The 16,225-nt window shown below is 32.1% G+C and overlaps 1 protein-coding gene across 1 annotated transcript in view; it reads right to left on the bottom strand.

Moving 5' to 3' along the window:
• Positions 1-2,099: 2,099 nt before the first annotated feature.
• LOC129233033 (ankyrin repeat and LEM domain-containing protein 2-like) overlaps positions 2,100-16,225 on the bottom strand; it is a 56,067-nt gene continuing 41,941 nt past the window's right edge. Inside the window, exons 11-13 of the mRNA XM_054867114.1 lie at positions 15,704-15,879; positions 10,719-10,835; positions 2,100-2,196 (exon numbers count right to left, since the gene is read on the bottom strand). Of these exons, the coding sequence (XP_054723089.1) occupies positions 2,100-2,196; positions 10,719-10,835; positions 15,704-15,879 (390 nt within the window). The remainder of the gene's footprint in view (positions 2,197-10,718; positions 10,836-15,703; positions 15,880-16,225) is intronic.

The following is a 16,225-nucleotide window of genomic DNA, read 5'->3' on the forward strand; positions in this document are numbered from 1 at the left end:
CCATGACCTTGGTGGATGACAAGAAAAGGGCGCCATCTATTGAGAAGAAACAAACTTTTTATGACTGAAAAAATTGCAAAAACGGGAGAAAATGGTAAAAATCGGGAGATGGAAGCAAAAAACGGGAGTCTCCCGTTAAAAACAGAAGAGTTGGCAAGTATGAAATTCCAATCACAGCTGCAGTGGGGCTGTTGCTTGGCTTCAGTACTGAAAGTGGCGAAACTACAGGAAAAACATTTCCTGTGCTGCAATTAGAAAAACTGTAGTCCACTATTGGAGTTCAACATGCTTTTCGCCATCAGTTTAACGACCTCCTTGTTAAAAAAAAAGTTGAAAATTTTCTCTTTCCAAGAACGTAGGATTTGTGTTTCTATCTTTCTTAATTTGGAGGAAATAAATATTTGAAATCTGATCCTCCTCATTTTGAATGGCCCTGTACTTATAAAAAGAAAGATTCACAGATGATTATATTAAGCTTTCTAATCATCTGCAACTTCAGAAAGTGTGAATTTAATTGTGAAAGGAAAAAAAAACAACATTTTGCCATCTGACCACAGAAACATACATAGGAATTTTATATAGCTAATGGAACGGTGTTTATAATTTGATAACACATATAGACCTCACAACTATCGATTCCAATCTCATGAATTATTCCAATAACTATTTGCGTGATATTTCCTTTTAAATATAATTCTTTGTTTATCAGTTGTTGTGTGTTTTTTGTTGCATACTTTTTTTCCCCCCGAGAAGATCTGTAAACCCTTTGTTGGACTCATTTCGACATCAATTTTACTTATTACATTATTTTTTAGACAAAAGAAATTGAGTTAATATTATATTTAATCTCACGATCACTCAATATCAGATTTTGTTGTTTCTATTCAAGAACCTTTTGAATGTAATCATAAATGTGTAAAGCTTTGTGGAAAATAAACAATCTCTTAAAAGGTTACTGTTTGTAGGTGTTTCATCTCCCTTTCTGTTTGCACTTTTTTTTCCTTTCATTCAGTCATGCTACAGCTTGATGAAGAAAAAAGCTGAACTTTACAGGTAAGAAATAAAACGTTAAAAATTAACATTTGAGAGTAATTAATATACTTTCAAACAGGGAGCTCAAATGATATATTTTTTATATATTTTTTCAAATACAATTAATTTTTTTCCCCAGTATTTTAGAAACTTCAGATGGTAATGGACTTACAGCCATAAATACAATTAAACTTTTGTTTAAATAGTTTTTTTTCTTAAATTTATTATGCCTGAATACTGAATATTTTTTGAAATGAAAAAGCAGTGTTAAATTCTTTTAAAGTTTCCTTTAACATGTGCAACCACATTTGCAGAAATAGCCCACAAACCCAATGATCACCAACCGATATTTTTGATACACATTAAAAAATATTAAAGATTCATATTGCAAATTACTCAGAAAAAAAATGCGCCCCCCCCCCCCTCCCTATGAAAATATTAATGCAAATCTGCATCAATCTCAGGAATGATGAATTCGCATTTCCACGGAAAAGTAGCGTTTCTGTTCATTACATAAAGCTTTCCTATAAAAAAGAGGGGGGGGGGCTTATGAGTATCATGAAGAAAAGAGCCTATGGGATTGGACTATTAAAATGCAAAATGATGATCTGAAATCATCCTTCAGAATTTACTTTGACTATTAAAATTTAACAAATTCAAAAAGATATTTCTAATTTTTTCCTTTGAAAGATTTTTTTCCAATACACGAAATTAATGCAGAAGAAAACTTTTTCTGTACAGCGTAATCAATAATAGAGCATAAAAAGTTAGAAAAAGAGTAGACAAATTCATTTCATCAAAATACTTGGATAATTACATTTATTGCAAAAATACAGTTTTTATACAGTTTGTTTCATAAAGTAAGGATACTTATGATACATGTCTTCGATAATCTTAAAAGCTATTTTCTTCATTTTATGTACAGAAAAAAAGAAAAACGACATTTCGTAATAAAGGAAATCAGAACTCTGTTCACATAAAAACTGCACATAATACAAGATTACAATTTGTCATGGACGCTTCCTGTGTCCAGTCGTATCACAGCAAATATTTCGGTTTCGATGCGCTCAAAACAAAGGCCTCCTGATGCTCCTCAATCTGTCGCCAACAATGAAAGATGAAATTGGACTGTCACTCGAAATGATTTTCTTTACAGGACACGATCTGGAAAAAAAAGCACATTCTGTAATATGCATAGACTAATAATAAGAGTAGACCGAGCTTTCCCAGACTTGCTGATGAAAAAATGGGTTCATGGATACACCATGTGACTGGTGGGAGGCTTGGCGAAAGCTTTGGCGGGACGGTTGCTAGATGGCAACATTATCTATAGTTTGGCACTCGACATGTATTTTAAGACGTAATATCTTTTCATTAGAATTTTTTCCCAGGTGCAGAGATTGAACTGTTTTTCTTTTAGTTATACATTATTTTGGCATTAGTTTTTGATCACAGTTATCAGTAACTTTTATTGCATTTGGAACTGCTACGTCAGCGTTGGCGTGAACGTAATGCGTAAACGTTTTGCGTTAACGCAAAAATGTACTAATCGGTATCTTAAATTGAAATTCTAGGTAAAAATCTTACCGTTTGCCGATTCTTTTTGGGCGTTTGCATCTTTCATTGCTTAGAGAGTTATTGAAATTGGCTAAAGAAAATGCACAGTACTATCTAAACGAAAAACTCACTCTATTAACAAAATATTTACAACTTAGAATAACAAATTTACAAATCGGACTCCATAAAAGATCATTCTTCCGTGTTCCATCAATTCTATTTATTTTATTTCTCGCGGGCGTTGATCATCTGCTACGATCAACGCCCGCTGTTGCTGGGATATCCACCAGTCACATGGTTTTGGTTTATGAGCAGCAGGGTTGCCATAGCTCGGTCTACTCTTATTACTAGTCTATGGTAATATGAATAAGTTATGGGAGAGGATTATGTACCAAGGAATGGGAGTTGAGATGTACTGTAACCAAGAAAGGAAGGAAAAAAAAACATGTAAATATATTTCTAGAACAGCTAGTTCAGATAACTGATTCAAAATGAAATAAAGCAAAATGTTGTTTCATTTTGTAAACAAAATCAGGACTACAGTGGACACATTCCCCCTCCCCCTTAAGCGAGGGCGCCCATATAGGAGAACAAGGGGGGGGGGGGTTGAGCCCCCTCTTTGAAATTAGAACTTCCTTGCTTTTGGTACTTTTTCTTTACAAAAATGTAAAAACATTTATTCTCCAGCCATTAATGAACAAGTTATTAAAAATGTTTTACAGGGTGGCACAGGAACTGTGAAAAAAAGTTCCCTGATTTCCCTGATTAAGTTCACCAAATTTCCCGGATTTACGTTACCAATGATAATGGTTTCCTTTCTTTGTTAAATTTTTCTATATGGAAAGATTATAGAAAATTTTTAAAAAAATACTTTACTTCCAGAAACCACTTAGCATAAGAATTTTAAGAAACTATTAAAATTACTCTTGAAAACATATGTGTATTTATGATAGAACTAAAAAGTAATCGAAATTATTTTGAACTAAGTTTTCAAACAGTATAATAATTGTTGCAAGAATAACAAGTAATAGTGAAAGAATAGAAGTAATGTAGTTATTCTTGTATAACTAATTGACATATTTATGCAAAACAGATGAAACCATTTGACATCCATTCATAGGGAGCTTTTCTCTAATCAAGAACATAGGTTTTAATGAGTGAATAAAGTATTTTAACAATAAAAAAAATAAAGATATTTCCTTAAGTACACAAGTTAACTCTATTTCAAATGATTTCAGTATGTCACGAAAAAATCTTGATTGCTTTTGTAACAAATTTACAACTTTGAAATGCAAGAAAAAAAAGCAATTAGTTAATTTCAAAATATATAAAAGAAGAATACAACTTGGTTAAAAAATTAAAGAATCACTTAAGTCTGAAGAAAAGAACACCTTTATAATCTGCGGTGACAACAAATAGTATAACGGCAAAAAACAAAGTTTATTTTATTGAAAGTTCAATTTTGGCAATTAAATTGAAAACGCAAAGAAGTAATAACTTTTAAGCTTTCATAGTATTAATTCAAAAACCAAAGATTTCTTCTTGAAATCGTGATTACAGTACGCTAATTACTTCGAGACAATGGAATAAAGGCAAAGGAGCTAAGGTATCAATGAAGGCTTCCTCTTTGCCTGTATGGTTGTTTATTTCAAGTAACATGGAAAGCGTAAAAGGAAATTTCAAACTAGGTAAAATAAACAACCTAACAGACACAGAAGCAATCTTAGGAAGTTCATCCTGTGGTTAATAAGTAAGATTCAATACTTGGACGTTGAAAAAAAAGATGCACAAATATGCGGCAGTGTATAATCGCACCTCATTAATTTTACTTTTTTTCTGAGCAGATAATTAGTGGAAAATGCGTAAGGAATTAGAGTACTTAATTTTGTAAAGCAAAAAAGAATTTTTTTTTTCTTCATAAAAATCAACTTTCTCTGATTTTTTGTTATTTTTTCAAAATTCCCTGATATTTCCCTGATTAATAAAGTCTTTAATAACTTTTCCCTGATCTCCCGCCACCCTGAAATATTTTAATAACTCTAATCTATCCTGAAATTGGTTTCCATGGAGAAAATACCCTCCTAACACATTACTATTCTGGATATGGGCGCCCTTGCCCTTAATAATTGATGAAGATGCCTAAAACTTCGTGTGCTTGTATATTTATTACATTAAAAACAATAAAAAAATTTGGTGCAAAAAAAAAAAAACTTTTCCAGAAATTTAAAATTAAGACAAAAAATTCACAAGTTTTAAATTGCTCCTTGTGCCCCCGTTTTTTTTTCTTCAAACTTTGAATTTCTACTCGTTTTTCAATCACTAGGCACAATTACATTAATGTACGCATTACATGTAATGTTTTATGAGACAGTTTATAAAAAAAAATGACTGAAAAGGAGAATTTATGTGAAATTTTCAGCAAATTGGTGATTTAAACAACAAAAGCGTTGAATTTCTAATTTTACAAAACCGTTATTGCTGGAATTCATGAGTACAACTATAGCTAGATATTATCCGAATATGTTTCCAAAGTTTCATTATGATGTGATAAATATTGTGGTGCATGGAACATTTTATGTAAATAATGACAGCAGTGTATATGAGCTGCAAAATGTAAACTAAGGGTCATGTGATCATGTATGCGCAAAACAAAACCAACCCATAATTCATTAAGGGCGTTACAGTATCTCAAAAATGATGAAACTATCAAAAAAAAATTTTTATCACACATTTCGAAACAAAAAACTATTCTGAACACAGGGGAAAAGTTTCATTGCTTAAGTTCAAATATTTAAAAAGTTATGAGTGGTTTTAGATCATGCTCGCTATGTGTTCTTATGCAAAAGAAAAACTTTAAATTGCTTTTTCTCGATGATGTTTTTTTTTTGTGTTTTCTTGTCATTAGAATCCCTAAGGATTTTTTTCTATTAAAGATACAGCTTTAAAGTAATACTTTTTGCAATTGGGATAACATCTTTGACAAAACTGTGCATTGGATAAGCATTTTACAAATTACTCGAATGTTTGGAGAAAATTTTAAACCTTTGAAAACCAAATTAAAAAAAAAAAACTTTGATTTTTTACATAATTAATCACAGAAAACTTTCTAATAAACTCATAAGCAAATGAATGCACAGATTTTTAGAGATGATTATATTGCTCGTTTAGCAAAAAATTTTTTTTTAAATTAGTGCAAAAATAAAAAAGCCTTAGAAATTATAAAAAATTGAAAATGTTCTCTATTTTTTTAATTTAAAAAAAATGTAGGCAAGATTTTTTAATTTTGAAAATACAGTAGAAGACCGTTATATAACGCCGACCTGTATAACGCAATTCTCTGTAAACCCCACTACTTTTCATAAGTAAACAACAGGTTTTGAAGTTTAAAAAAATCCCTCTGTTTTGCTTCAAAAACATAAAAATGGTTAGGCAAATTAAATTTTGAAAGATTTTTTATCTTTCCATCTTATTTCAAAGCTTTTAAATTGAAAATTAGGACTCATAGTAAACAGAAAATGCCAGATGGCTCTTGAAAATGCAGCCGTTATGCAAACCACGAAGTTAGCAGAAGTGCAGGATTTTGATTGTGAAACATATTTAGTTGAGAACAACTCATTGTAATTTTGGTGTTTTAGTACTCATTCATTGCAGATAAAACTCATTCTGAAGTGCTAATATATAGATATATATTCTGAATATTAGTCTCAAAATGTGTGAAATGACCCATATAACGCAAAAACCTGTATAACGCAAAAGCTGTGGTCCCAAGGTGTGCGTTATAACGGTCTTCTACTGTAAATGATTACGAAAATACGTAAATTGATTACGAAATAAGTATGCATGTTATGGTTTCAAAGAAATATAAAATGTATTTAAATTAAAGAAAAATGTTTGAAAGGTACTTGTGACCCCTTAAATAATGCATGGAATGAAAAAATCTTGTTGTAGCTGATATAGTATAAAAAAAGCTAAAAAAAATATTTCAATTTTTTGCTCAATTTTCAGCTTTTTTTAGTGTCCACTGCAGCCTTAAAATTACAGTGCAACCATCAGGAGTAGGCACATGGCTATTTCAGAAGAGTACGTACCATGTACTATAGGTAGATTGAAAATGAAGAACAGAATAAGGAAAAAATTTATATGATAGTACATAACTCGGCAAAAAATCTTTTCAATTTTGCCAACCGAGAGCAGTTATTGCCGTAGCTGAACATTTCAATAAAAAGGAATCGCAATACAAAAAAAAGCATTAGAAGTATTCCTTGTTTTCCTGCAATTCATTGCAAAAGTTCAACATAACAATCATTGAAATTAGGTATGTTAGTTTTTATAATAAATAATAAATCAACAAATTTCAATCGGTAAACGATCAACTAAAATTTTAGCTGTCATGATTCAAAAAAAAAATTATAACATAATAAAAATAAAATGTTGCATTGGAATTTAAACCTTTGAATTAGTGAGATTGTTAGGTTTTTGACATTAAAAACTAATCTAAAACTCAAAAACCTGTTGAAAACTGACATTGTCAAATACGGTCATTACTGACAATTTTTTTATAAACACATATGATTTCTGGGTGCTCAAAAATTTAACTATAACACTACTCAACACCAAAAATGCATCCTGCTCTAAAATATTTCTAAAATATTTATTATATTAATATTTAAATATATATGTCAAATATATATATATGTGTGATTAGGTCTTGTTTTCAAGATACAAAGCCAGCTGCAGTAGTGAAGCCTTACTAACAAGGGCACCCATATGCACAATTTTAAGGGGGGGGGGCTCAGATATTTTCCTCATGGTTTAGCAGGATATTTTTCCCATAGACACCGATTTTATTACAGATTAGAGTTATTAAAGTTTCACATTTTTGATAAATAATTCATCAACGGCTGGAGAAGAAATGATTTTACATTGTTGCAAAGAAAAAAGTACTAAAAGCAAGGAAGATCTAATTTCTAGGGGGGGGGCTTGAGCCCCCCCCCTTGCCCCCTATATGGGCGCCCTTGCTTACTAATGCCAGGGTTCATACTCAATTTGGATAAAAAAATTTCCATGACTTTTTCATGACTTCATAAAAATTTTCATGACCTTGTTACACGAAGAGAATAGTACTATTAAATGCCAAACATGCCAATTTTTCGGAAATGGGCTTTCCAACAACTTTTATGTGAGTGCCACTACCTCATTGGAGGGCACTTACTTGTGACTGAAAAAATATCAGTGCACTGCAGAAACTAATAAATTATTCTTATTTGTCTTCATCGTATCAATTCAAGTCAAGTAAAAATGCAATACACTGATGTTTAAATGTCTAACAAAATATTTAATAAATAGGGCAAAATAGCAATGAATGGGACAAACATTGAATTACTAAGTTACCAATAATAAATTTACTTCATAAAAAGATTGCCCTTTGGTGTCAATAGTGCATCTACTCACCAATATAACTGAACAATATACTATATTTGTTCATCAAAGTAAAGCCACGTTTTTCAGTTATCTAAATCAGATATTTCAGCTGGCCACAAGGGATCAGTTTTACGAGCTGTATGTTGGGCACCACTGTTTTAGAGTATTAGTATTCCCCTATTTCTATGTTCTATTGCCTGACTAAAATCTTCACTTTCTAAAGCCATCAACATACTAAGATTTACTTTGGAAAATTAAATAATGAATTTCTTACAAGTAGTTGAAACGAACTCGGGTGCAATTGAATTACACTTATTGAGGGGGCGTGGCAAAATCAAGAATATGCAAGTCCACCACTACATAATATAAAATATAAAAAGTGCAGAAAATAATGGTGAATTCAAATTAGTGATATCCGAGCAGTAAAATCACATTAGAAAAAAAAGAAGAAAAATTAATTTGAATTTATACATCTTGAATTCAAATTATGTTTTTCGCAATCACGAGTGTGTATATGTAGGCGTGTGTGTTTGTGTGTGGGGGTATGTGTGTTGTGTGTAGGGGTATGTGTATAGTGGTATGTGTATGTGTGTGTAGGCAAATGTGTTTGTGTCTGTGTGCAGGCATAAGTGTGTGAGTAGTTGTGTATATGAATGTGTGTGTGTATGTGGGGGTATGTGTATGTGTGTGTAGGCATGTGTGCTTGTGTCTGTGTGCTGGCATAAGTGTGTGGGTAGTTGTGTGTATGAGTGTATGTGTGTGTGGGGGGTATGTGTATGTGTGTGTAGGCATATGTGTTTGTGTCTGTGTGTAGTCATGAATGTGTGGGTAGTTGTGTGTATGTGTAGGTGCCTGTATGTATGCATGTGTTTGTGTATGTATTTGTGTGTGTATGTGTGTGTAGGCATGTGTTTGTGTCTGTGTGCTGGCATAAGTGTGTGGGCAGTTGTGTGTATGAATGTGTGTGTGGAAGGGGGAGGAATGTGTATGAGTGTGTAGGCATATGTGTTTGTGTCTGTGTGCAGGCATGAATGTGTGTGTAGTTGTGTGTAGGTGTATGTGTGTGTATGTGTAGTTGTGTATGTATGCGTGTGTGTGTAGGACATGGATGGAGGCCTAAACCACTCAATATTTCTAGTGCTCTTTTAGATATTGTTACTTTCTTACTACTCAATACATTTTTTCATGACTTAAATAAATTTCCATGACTTTTAATGAAAATATTCATTTTCCATGACTTTTCCAGGTCTGAAATTTGTTTATTTTTTCCCTGTGACTTTCCAGGATTTCCATGACCCCCGTGCGAACCCTGTAATGCTCTTTCATTCTCGGGAGATAGAAGCGTCTCCCATGGGGGACTGACCGTTCCCAAACTTGAGATCCCAGGTTGTTATAGAAAATCTCTCAACATAAAACACAAATGGACTTCAAGAAATTCAGATTCTGGGAAGAGAAAAGCCCAAAATGAGTTTCTAGCAGAGATCCCCCATTTCTGCCCCCACCCACAGTCTTTCTGCTGGTAATAATGAAGAACTTCCTGAAAGCTGTGAACAAAAACGGTTTCCTAATACCGTAGAGGGAAATTAACAAATTATATTGAAGTACAGTCGAGTCCCGACTTACGCGAGGGATGCATTCCAAGACTTCTCGCGTAAGTCGAAATTTCGCATTGTGGAAAAATATATGCATACAATTTTTTTTTAAGCACACCAAACACTTTAAGACACTTATAAACACCCCTTAAACTGCTCTAAAGCATTCCTTAACCATACACTACAGTTTCTTGCATAAATAACTAAACATTTACTGTATTTAAAAAATAAAAAACTTATTCAAAGTGAAATACTTTAAGATGAACAAAATGATTGACCAATGGGAATGAAAGACATAAAATAAAAAAACACGGTATGCACAGCATGTAGTAAAATTTAAATGATGCACTATAATAGTACAGTAGATACAGTAATTATATTCAACGGTTAAAAAATGAAGATAGTGATGATTTATGCTCCATGATCAGATCGTTATTCTTATCTAATACATTTTTAAAAACGTTTGCTTCGCCTTTATAACGTTTCAATTTGCGGCAACATCTCCTCTTCCTGATCTCTTTATTATTCCACAATATAAGAGCAGCTTCCATTTTCATAATATTTATTGCTAGATTTCTCTGCAGGCTTCAATATTGAAACTAAGTTCAGAACTTTTACGGATATCTTTTTGTTTTGACTTTTAATTGTATGTATGGAAGATTCACTCATACTTATTGTCGCGCTATACCGTCGACGTTTTGCAGTTGTTCAATCATCTCGAGAATCTTAGCTTTTTTTTTTCTTTTTTTAATCAAAAACTTTCTTTTTCTTCCCATATTCGCTAAATTTAAATGAAGGTAACACTAAGGTGCCATTATATTTCATCAACTTTTATATTTAGAAACAAAAAAATAAATAAAAGATACTGAGTGGTTATTTGATGCACTAGACTAGTTTGGTAAGGGAACTTTTGCTGTCAACGTGTTGTGGGCGAAAAATTCGCGTTAACTCTAAAATTCAATACTCGTGAAAAATTCACGTTATAACCATTTCGCATAAGTCGAATCTCGTTGTAGCGGGAGTCGACTGTAATGCAAAGAAATACATTTATTCTATGATCTGAAAGAGTACAGAAACGGATATAAACTTCAAGGAAGTTACAGTGAAAGGACTTACTGCAAGTGCTTTTGGACTGCCTGTTTCCATTTGCAAATGTGTGGATAGCTAACAGAATCAATTTCAACAGATTCTACGGCTCGGAACATGCCGATATCTTCTTTAGATAACTGCAAACTGACAAAAACAAGTATGTTAAATTTCTTTTCATGCAACACAAATTTTTCATTAGCTAAAATAAATATTTTCCTTATAGGGTAACAACCCCAGTAATTGGCACTTTAAGAGTTTGTCCTTAAACTTACCCCTGTTTTCATTAATTAGAAAAATAATATTCACTTGGAAATATTTTTGTATCAAAGAGTGCACATCTGTGCATCTATTTGGTTCACTAAAATCAAAAATATTTGAATTGATATTTATATATATATATATATATATATATATATATATATATATATATATATATATATATATATATATATATATATATATATATATATACATAAAGTTACCAAAATCACCAGTCATTGGCACCTGATACCCCAGTGTATGACACCTTGTGATCCAGTAATTGGCACATGTTAATAATTCTGGAAAATCAATTTTTTCCACTTTTAAATTACATACAAATAATATCATCATAAGAAACATAATTAATGTTGATTTAAAGTAGGTAATTTTACATAAAAATAATGTTAAATCCCACATCTTGACGTTTTAAAAGTATATTAGAGAGATAAAAAAAAAGTTTAGAGTTTTGCATGGAAAAAAAGATGGAGAATATTGTTGTTTCTTTAGACTGTATGCAGTTTCGATTTTACGAATTATAGCTGTGTCCACACAAAAAGGAACATTGATCTGATGATTTTAAGGGACCATATAAAAATGAACCAAGTCTCTACAGTCGCAACATCTGACTGATAGCCAAACACATTTGTTTTTTATTGTTGCTCTTAAAAATTTAACAGTATATTCTGTAGGATTCAAATCAGTAGTAGAACCCATATAGTTGCAGCAAAAGTATCAGAAATCAAACTAGTGACATGTTGCACAACACATTTGTGTTTATAGGCACATGTGTCAATTACTGAAAAAATCCAAAAAGGGACAAAAATATATTTCTACCCACTCAAAGTAACACCTTTCAACCAAACAAAACTTTTGACAACGAAATTTTAAAATATATTTTAAGTCGAATTTTAATGGATTGATGCGCATGCTTCCCTTAAGCCAGAGAAGCAGCTTTTGCAACAAAAATGGCTGATTTGACACAAGCCACAATTGTTTTTCTTTCCTATGCACTGCTACAATTTAATGACATGAATTGAGGTTATAATATTTAAAGTAAATGTACATTCAGTTGGTACATAGCCTTCTACTTTTCAAAGATTGGATACGAGTCTTATTTTAAGGACATTTTTGTTAGAAGTGCCAATCACTGGTGACATACCAATTACTGGGGATGTTACCCTATACAGAAAAAGTATATTTTTGTCTAGTAAATAAATTTTACAACTTTGCTATACCATACAGTCAAAGCCGGCTTTGGTGAAGTCAATAAGAGCAAAAACCTCGTTTTGGTGAAGAGTTTAGAAATCTTTAATTAAAGATGCAAAATTTAATGAAATTTTGAAACTGTGGGAAAACTAATCCCCCTCCACCCTCCTTTTTTAGAAAATTTATTTCTTACAAATTAAGACAAAGCTTGATAGTAGTTGTATTTTATTACAAAACTTAAAGAATGGTGCTAAATGTTGAAAAACATATGCCGTCTATATTATTTTTCCTTCAAAGAAAGATGCCCAAAACTTTTACTTTCAAAAAAGCCTGTCTGATTTATAACTAGCATAAGATTTCCGAGTTCAAAACACTAAAATATATAAAAATTAGTGAAATAATGATTTGCCAGTTAATTTTAAGTAGGGCATAATTTTCATAAATTGTTAAATCAATTAAAAAATTTTTTTGCTGTTGTAAATTAGGAGATTTTAAACAAGAAATTTTTTCCCCCACAAAAAGTTTCTTACACACATTTACAATGTAAGTTTTACTTTCATGTGCAAAATTACAAACACACATTAAATGAAAATATATTAAAATTTTAACTTAAAAATTTCCAGTTATTGAAATAACTCTGTCCTGTGTATACTTTTACAGCTATAGAGAGAAATGTAGATACATAATACTTTAGTGTAGAGGGAAATTAAATTATCTTACAGATTGTGTTATTGAAGTTTGTGTTTTCATTAGGGATATTGAGCATAAAAACTTTTTTTTTTAAAGCACGGGAATGTAAAGGTTATAAATCTCTTAATATATTATTTTGTGCAAAAATTGTTGAAATTTTAAATTCCCCATCCCGAGAAAAAATCAGTTGTTTAAAATGTCATTTCCAGATGATTATAAAATGTTTTCTTGAAGAATAATGAATCTAAGACATGCATTGTTACATTTGGAAAACCATTCTGTGTTGATTAAAAATATAGTCAGCCTCACAACACTCCAGTCTGACCATCGATTACATGGAAAGGCTAATATCCGGTTTATAGGCGGAAATGGACGTATCTATTAGTTTATGGGGATGTTAATTGGTTTCTTTTAGATGTGCACTTTTGTCTCTCTATTATTTAGCCTTAGTTTTGTAAAAATGAAAATTTGCTCACAGCAACATTTTTTAACCCTTTCAGGGGCGCGTCATTAATTTTTGAGAAATCTTAAGAAAAAACACCACAAGTGGGTTTATTTGATCATCTAGACATAGATTTTTCAGTTAAAAAAAAATTTCAGAATTTTTTTCGCTGGGGGAGGTGTCCCCATTTGTTCACACCCCCCACCTGGGGAAGGACAAAAACATGTTTATACATGTAAAAATGAATTTTAATCTTTTCGAACAATATGATTGACTACCTCAGGTAAAATGAAGAAAAATGATTCACTCTTTCAGCACTAATTAAAAATTTTAAAATCTGAAAAAAATTCCAATTTTTGGGGTAAACGAAAAATTGATGATTTGAACAAGAAATTGAGCCTACGAAAAAAATATTTTTTTATTATTCTGCCATCTAATGTTGTTCATTGAACTTAAAAGAAGAGGACTCAAGCGGTTTTGATTCAAAAAATTCGAAAAAAACAGAGAAATTTTTTTTATAAATTAGTGGTTTCACAGTGCGACCACTGCCTCTGAAAGGGTTAAATCTCAAGTATATTCGATCTGTATTCTCACGGCAAAAATGAATTGATTTATTTATTCACAACAAAGCTTTGAGCTTACCATCTTGCTTTTACATTCCTGAACAAAATGAAAATATTTTTTTTTTCTTTTTGTTGTTTCCATGGTAACTATTTTTGTTTCCCTTTATTTCATTTTTGAGAATGCAACAAATGAATAAGGCACTAGTGATATTATAAAACGCGTGCATCCAAATCCCATCGTCATTTTCCCTTCTCCCCTGCTACATTCATTCAGATGGAATCGTCTCTACTTGGCAGATTGCCAAATTACATACAATCTGCGGTCAAACAGTACTCGTGCTCGGTTATCCGAGTGGTATTAGTAACAACAAACACATTCAATCTTATTTTCTTGTTAAATCTGGGTCCTCGATAAATGGAGGTTTGTTATTTGCAGATTCGACTTCTTTTTCATTCAACAAAATTGTTATTGTTTATTATTTTTGTAGAAATTGATGATTGTAGCAACGTTAATTTTTTTTATTAGTTTTATTTTCATACTTTATGCACATATATACAATGTTCCAACAAATCTAATGTGTTAGTACTTTTTTCTACTGCTTTACCGTTAGCATAAGGCTTAAAGATTGTCTTCTTAAATTTCATAAAGAAAGTAGCCCCTTGCATTCAGGAGCAATTAATAATTTTAAAAAACAAAACAATTTACTAAACGTGTTTACCTATCATGGGTAAATAACTAAATGTTTAAAATTTTTAGTTGGGACGAACCTAATCTGATCAGGATCTGCGTCCTTCACGATGCTGCCAGGTTAGGATCGCCCCAAATATAATTTATAGAATTTAGTTTTATTTTTAAAAAAAATCGAAAAAAAAAGAAACAGCTTACAGAGTTACAATAAAAAAAATATAATACAGTCGACGCTTATTATAACGACCACACATTATAAAGACCGTCCCATTATAACGACCAGTGGTAAAAGTCCCAACTTTGTTCATATAAACTCTATGTTAATTCGCCTTCGTTATAACGACCGTTCTGTATCGTCTAATCCAATACAGCGACCGAATTCAGCGGACGCTATTTCTGGTGTTCTTTCCAATAAAACAAATTTGTAGCTCGAAATGACCTTCATTATTGTTTACGGACATGTGCCTAATGTTTTCAACGTCAAATCCAACTTTAAGAGGGGTGGGGGGGGGGGAGATTACCATTCACCACAGCTAGCACAGAAAAAATAATGGGAGGAAAAATCGAGAAATTTCCAGATTCCTAAGAAAAGGGAGTTGACAGATGTATTGGTAGTTTGGTGTTTGAATCTAGTGGTTTTAAAGATTTGGGGTTCTCGAGGGACTTTTAAATGTTTCTTTGGAAAGCAAGAGAAACACAATTTATCACCTATATCTGAAACAGAAAATAATGTTTTGCAAACATCACGTCTGCTAAAAAGGCAGACCTCTGTTTCTGGTTTTATCTTCAGAAATTGTTGTGGTAGTATTAGTAGTAGCAGATATGAAAGTGTGTAACATTTCCTCCCTATATTTTCTACTTTAAAACTTGTTTAATATTCTGTCATAATATTTTGCACACGACTTTTCTAAAAATTCCTATGATAAAAAACATTTGGGCATTTACTTGGGCATGCATGGTGACGGTGTACATTTTTTAAATTTATACCTCTTATAACGACCACTCGTTATAAAGACCTTTTTCTCTGGGACGGAGATGGTCGTTATATCGAGCGTCGACTGTATTATTTTTAAAAAAAGCTGAAAAAAAATGAATCATTAATCGCAGAAATAAACTAGCTGTTAATGAGTTCTGAATAGTCGAATCCGTGGTCAAACCGTACCTGAAATTTTCTTCGTTTGTAAGCTCTTCGTCCGAATCCTCGGGTGTGTGTGGTGGGGTGCAGAAAGGCCTGTAATTAACAGCACTGAAGGCATCCGCTTTCTCGGGTGAGCTGGGGGGCGTGACGAAATGATCGTCGTCCGAAAGATTCTCCGGTTCTTCCTCTTGAAACAGATTCTAGAAATAGTGTTGTAGAAGTCATATTAACACTAGAACGACTGACATTTTCTGTATACCTGGAAAGACTGAAGGGGCCAGTGTGGCCCCTACCCATTTTTGGAGTGAATTCTTTTGAAAATTCCCCCTGAGGGAGTCCACATGCCCGATGCACCTTCTTTCATGACTAAATAAAAACTTAGTACTTAATTATTTTTAGTTTTTCTCTCTATGCTGGTCAAAAGGTTGAATTAGTTTTAATTTCTAAGAGCAACGGCCACCGTTAGGATGGTGAGCAGTCGGTACTGTTCATAGCATTTGGATATCCGACCGGCTGCATAAAGAGGAAGTTACAGGTTAAAATAGA

The sequence above is a fragment of the Uloborus diversus genome, unplaced genomic scaffold, assembly GCF_026930045.1.
Source record: "Uloborus diversus isolate 005 unplaced genomic scaffold, Udiv.v.3.1 scaffold_15, whole genome shotgun sequence".
In the NCBI taxonomy this organism is placed as follows: domain Eukaryota; kingdom Metazoa; phylum Arthropoda; class Arachnida; order Araneae; family Uloboridae; genus Uloborus; species Uloborus diversus.